The 6061-nt window shown below is 39.5% G+C and overlaps 1 protein-coding gene across 1 annotated transcript in view; it reads right to left on the reverse strand.

The window, feature by feature from the left end:
* Positions 1-4084, reverse strand: part of LOC100676088 (sodium/nucleoside cotransporter 2-like) — an 83649-nt gene extending 79565 nt beyond the window's left edge. Inside the window, 2 exon segments of the mRNA XM_003420542.2 lie at positions 3783-3871; positions 4004-4084. Of these exon segments, the coding sequence (XP_003420590.1) occupies positions 3783-3871; positions 4004-4084 (170 nt within the window).
* Between the last annotated feature and the right edge of the window lie 1977 nt (positions 4085-6061).

A 6061-nucleotide genomic window follows, 5' to 3' on the forward strand; every position in this document is an offset into this window, starting at 1 on the left:
GACAAAGGAATACACTCTACAGCCCACAGGGTGCAGCAATAGGCCAAAGAATATCATATTAAGTGGACATACCATGTTGCATACAGCCCTCAGAGTAATGGCCTAATAGAGAATTAGAACGTGCAATCAAAACATTTGTTATCTAAATCAGGGGTAGATAAAGGTTGAAGGGCTGGCTCACACACCTTCACGAGTGTGTGCTCACACTCAACATGAGGGGGACAAAGTAAGGATCACCACTGGACACATTCCTACACTTCTTAAATGAATAACTGATTATCTTGGAAATTAGACAAGGCTCCAAGGCTTAGTTAAATAAATTATCTATGTGTAAGGTGGGGCCAGGTTGGGGAGAGTTGCATGAGGAGGGAGTAGCAGAGGGTGCCATGTTCAAATCTGTTGGGGGGTGGGGCAGTGAGTGGCCAGGGAAAAGACTGACACCTCTTGTATGTATATGGTGGAAATCTTATATAATGATGTATTGCCATTCTCTTTTCAACTCCTTGTTCAATAACTTCCCATTGGTAACTTGAAATCAGCCATGTTGGGAGTATTTATGCTACAACTAAATGGGAGTATTTACACTACGACAACTGTTTTGTCTAGAACAAGGATCAGCAAATTATGGTCTGAGGGCCAAGGCCATTTTGCTCTCTGTTTTTATAAATGAAGTTTTACTGTAAACACAGCCATACCTATTTGCTTAGTATCATCTGGGGATGCTTTCCTGCTAAAATGGCAGAGTTGAGTACGTGCAAAGAGACTATATGTCCTGAACAGCTAAAATATTTACTATATTTACAAAGTTTGTCCACCCCTGGTCTTACTCATTAAGTTAAACAAAAATATCAACCAACATTCATGGCAAAACTACAGTTGGAGCGACGATTTTTTAAATATTTACCAGCCCACCACTGGGTAGAGCTCAGATGTAGGCCCAAACAGTCTGACTCTAGATGTCATGTTATTAAGCACTATGATGTTAAGCAAATATGATACACTACATAAGCATGAAAAATTTACATTTTACTGTCAATTCATAGAAACGTGACATATAAAATGATAAAATGGAAGAACAGAAATATAAAGTAGTAATATACACATTAATTATAACCATGTTAATATATGTTTATGTTGTTTGTGTCATCAAGTCAATTTCAACTCATAGCGACCCTATAGGGTAGAACTGCCCCATATGGTTTCCTAGGCTATAATCTTTATGGGAGCAGATCACCAGGTCTTTTCTCCCATGGAGCTGCTGCTGGGTTCAAACTGATGACCGTTCAGTTAGCAGCCAAGCTTTTAACCATTGCACCAGGACTCCTATCGTATGTATGTGTATGTATACGTATATATAAATATACACATATACATACATTTGTGTATGTATATGTGTATATTTATATAACTCGCTACTATCAAGTTGATTCCAACTCCTGGTGACCCTGTAGGACAGAGTAGAACTGCTTCATAGAGTTTCCAAGGAGCACCTGGTGGATTCAAACTGCCAACCTTTTGGTTAGCAGCCATAGCACTTAACCACTACACCACCAGGGTTTCTGTATATTTATATATATGAGTGTATACATATGCCAAGCCAAAACCAACTGGTTGCCACGGAGTCGATTCTGACTCATAGCAACCCTATAGGACAGAGTAGAACTGCCCCATAGGGTTTCCAAGGAGTGGTTGTTGGATTTGAACTGCCAACCTTTTGGTTAGCAGCCAAACTCTTAATGTATGTATACATACATCAAAAAAAATGTATATAATGCACATATATATACATACATACATATATACATTCATATATATTTTTTATATATATTCACATAAGCCAAACCAAATGTGTTGCCGTTGAGTCAATAGCGACTCATAGTTGACTCATAGTGACTCTTTAGGACAGAGTAGACCTGCCTCATTGGGTTTCCAAGGAGTGGCTGGAGGATTCTAACTGCTGACCTTTTGGTTAACAGCTGAGCTCTTAACCACTGTGCCACCAGGGCTCCATACATCATATATATATATATATATATATATATATATATATATATATATATATATATATATATATATATAAAATATATTTACACACACGCATACACACACACACACACACACATACACGCACACACATACATATACATATGCATATATATGGAGCCCTGCTGGCACATGTGGCAGTCTGCTTCCGTAAAGATTTACAGCCTTGGAAACTCTATGAGGCAGTTCTACTCTGTCCTATAGGGTCACTATGAGTCAGAATCCACTCAATGGCAACAGGTTTGGTTTTTTTGATTTTATGTGCAATGTAATGTATATAAATTTATGCAATAAATAAATTTTTAAGGAGGAAAATAGAATTGAGCAGTGAGTTTATGTTAACGTGGGAGGAACAATTTGGAAAAGTCGGGTGAGAGTGGTTGTACAACTTGAAGAATGTAATCACTGTCGATGAATTGTACATGTAGAAATTGTTGAATTGGTATATGTTCTGCTGTGTATATTTCCAACAATAACAAAAATAAGATAAACTATTTTTTTAAAATAGAATTAAAACTTTTAGGCTCATTCTCTTTGTGAAGTCACCGAGCTAATTCTTTAAAATAAAGAGAAGAAAACAAACAAAAATGATCTTTTGTTTGGGAGATGCTCTGGGTTATATCCACATTATCCAATATTCTCTTCTTATCTTGTCAATATATGACTTCTGTAGCAATCTTAAATACACAGACCCTTTTCCATACTATGGAAAATGGCTTCAGTCGGAACTATTTTACCCAAATAACTTTCTAAGATGCTACTTCTGATACCATATTCATGATTAGGTTCAAAGATTTTTCTCACTCCTCTTTCCTTGACCCCTTGTACACATGACACCTGGACTGTACCTTCATTTTTGAAGCTTCATTTTCTTTTGATTTCCAAGACACTGTACTTTTTGACTTTCCTTATTATCTCTCAAAGTGAGTCCTTCTCTGTCTTTTTTCCCCTGGTTTCCCTGTCTCCTCACCCATCTGAGTATTCTCCAAGAGATTTTTTTTTTTAATGATATAGGTAAATTAATTTTTAAGCCTGAAGAGAGGAATTAAAAATAGTATCTACCTATTGTGAAAACTAAATGAATAATCTGCATAAAGCACTCTTCACAATAATAAGTACTCAATAAATATTAGCCATTATTCTTATTAACGCTTTTATTTTTGTTGCCAGTCTAACCAACACTGATATCCCCTGAATCTCTGAATCTCTGAACTCCCACTGTTTATGTCCCCATTAATTACAGCAAGTTGTTGTTGTTAGGTGCCGTTGAGTTGGTTCTGACTCATCACAACCCTACGTACAACAGAATGAAACACTGCTGCTCCTGCACCATCCTCACATTCATTATTGCAAGAGGCCCAGGGTTCATATCCTGGACAAGCCCTTGCCTGTTCACAGAAGTACACAAAGTTAAATATGGACAAATGGTAACATCAGGTGACTATGAGTCATCTCCACAATGAGATCTGAAGCTTCCTAAGAATAGGGCAGGTTTAACCTCTTCTGATTTCACTGATCACACTTAGCCCGCCCTAGGCCCTAAGGTCCTAAATAAGCTGGATTCCAAACACCTTTACTTTCTGTGGGAAACCCGTGGCTTAGTAAAGAGCTACAGCTGCTAACCAAAAGGTCGACAGTTCGAATCCACCAGCTGCTCCTTGGAAACTCTATGGGGCAGTTCTACTGTGTCCTATAGGGTTGCTATACGGCAATGGTTTTTTTTTTTTTTTTTTTTGTACCTCTGACTAGTGGGAGGCCCCAGCCCGTTCCCCAGGCTGTGTCCTTGCTCCTCAGTCCTGTTGGTTCCCTCAGGATTCAGCCCTTCTTCCTGTAAGCAAGGTAGAGTTGAGCTCAGTCAGAGAGCCCTGCTGAGGTGATGGGGATTGAGCACTGTCAGTGGGCCTGTCTGAGGCCCTGTGGCAGCACATGAAGCTGTACAGAAAATAAGATGGCGAGTTACCGTGAGCTCCAGCCCTAGGTTCTCTCTGCCAGCATTCACTGTAGACAGAGTAATGGACTCCTTTCCATTTGTTCGCTCCATCTCCTGTACCCGTCAACTGAAAAACAAATCCAGGGCCAAAGGCCGAAAGATTGGTCATTCTGTACTGTGGGGCTCAGGAGAATTTTTAGGGCCAGCTACCCACAGAAAAAACAAAACCAAAATCTTTAGGGGTTTAGTTGATTTAAGAACAGAGAATAGGTAAAATTGGATTATAATTTTAATTTGATAAATAAGGAAATATAGAAGCTAAGGAATGGGCAATAAGATTGAAAAAAAGTTGCCATCGAGTTAACTCTGACTCATGGCAACCCCATGTGTGTCAGAGTAGAACTGTGCTCCATAAGGTTTTTAATGACTGATATTTTGGACGTAGATCTCCAGGGCTTTCTTCCAAGGCACCTCTGGGTGGACTTGAACCTCCAAAATTTTGGCTAGCAGCCTGGAGCGAGTTAACCACTTGCACTACCCAGGGCAATAAGATAGGAGAAGACAAGTGAAGGACAGAGGGGATACAGATTGAAAGGAACCAGTGGTTCACCCAGTGCCCTGGGACCTAGGCTAAAAAGAACCCTGCTCAATTACTCAAAAGAAAGGTCAAAGGGCCACTACTCCTTTTAGCCTGGGTGCTTAGGAGGAGACCCCACTAAGCTGTGCTGAGTGAGAAGGAAACAGAAAGAAAAGCAGAGAGCTGGGAAGGCTCCAGACCCCAAAATATTGCTGAGAATACAGAGATTAATAGGCCTTCAAGTGCCTGACTACAATGTAGCACAAGAATTGTTCTGGAGCATCCACGAAAACTCCTCCCCAGTTAAATACAGGAAACGTACATGTAGAATAATCAGTATGAATGTTAGTGATCCCAAATAAAGTTCTAAAACAAAATGAGAGAATCAAGAAAATAAAGCAGCCCTGGAGTCTCAACTCAGTGGCTGTGGCTGGACAGAGCCTGGTTAGAAGTTGCATGGGTCCTGGAGCAGGTGGGTGCTGAAGGCCCAGTTGTGCTGGGGAAGCTGAGGCCTCCATGCTGGAGCTTTCCACCACCTCCTGCCACAGCTCCCAGCTGGGCCCCTGGGACTGACATTGTTCCTTGACGAAGGAGAAGGTAGGCACCCAAAAGTGACTACAGTGCTTTTCTCTAAAATTTGAAGCAAATCTGTATTCATGAAGACTGACTGCATAAAAACCATAATATGCCAAGCAAGAAATAAGATACAATGGAAATGTTTTTGCTCTAAACAGCTGGTCTGTGCCCCAAAGTTTCAATTTTCAAAGTTGGCTTTTAGAACACTAGTAAGAAAATACAGTTGTGATCTGTGTCATACACCAGTGATAGTTGCTGCTGATTTTGTCTGATCTAAAGAGGCAGAGACAGTGAATTTACCACCAACCAAGGTGATTGATCATTGATTGTTCAGTTTGCTGCTAATGATGCAGGACTTTTATTTGATGTGAATGGAAGAGACATTAATTGTGGTTACCCTCAGGAGTAAAGCTCAAAGAAATTAGAAGAATTTTCAAGAAGATTAGGAAAAAAATCTATGTAAGCATGGTAAATTATATTTTTAGTTTTCCAGAAATTGAAAAGTTAGGGGAAAAAAGAGTTAAAGCACCAGGGCTTTAAGGAATAAACATGTAAAGAAAAATTATTTAGGAATATAACTGCAAAAATCTTTTCTGACGGTTGAACCAATGCATATGGGCTTGACAAGGGTTTTGTCTCACCTCACCACTAGAATTTTTATGTGTAGATCTACCTTGAACTTCATACAGAAGTATTTATGTGAGAATCTAATAGTCCCTTAAATGTATTTTTATTGTCATTTTGAAACAGGCTCCTCAGCCATATCTTGAACAGTACCTGAGCTAATTTTTTTTTTCCTTCTTCTTTCTTCTTTCTCTCCTTTCCCTCCCCTAGCCCATCCCTGCCTCCAAGTAAGATCCTGATGTTAGCTCCCCAAATGGTTAAGTGTTAACCAATGTTTCCTCTAAGACTGTGGAAAACAAGTGGTATTGATC

The sequence above is a fragment of the Loxodonta africana genome, chromosome 12 (genome assembly GCF_030014295.1).
Source record: "Loxodonta africana isolate mLoxAfr1 chromosome 12, mLoxAfr1.hap2, whole genome shotgun sequence".
Classification (NCBI taxonomy): domain Eukaryota; kingdom Metazoa; phylum Chordata; class Mammalia; order Proboscidea; family Elephantidae; genus Loxodonta; species Loxodonta africana.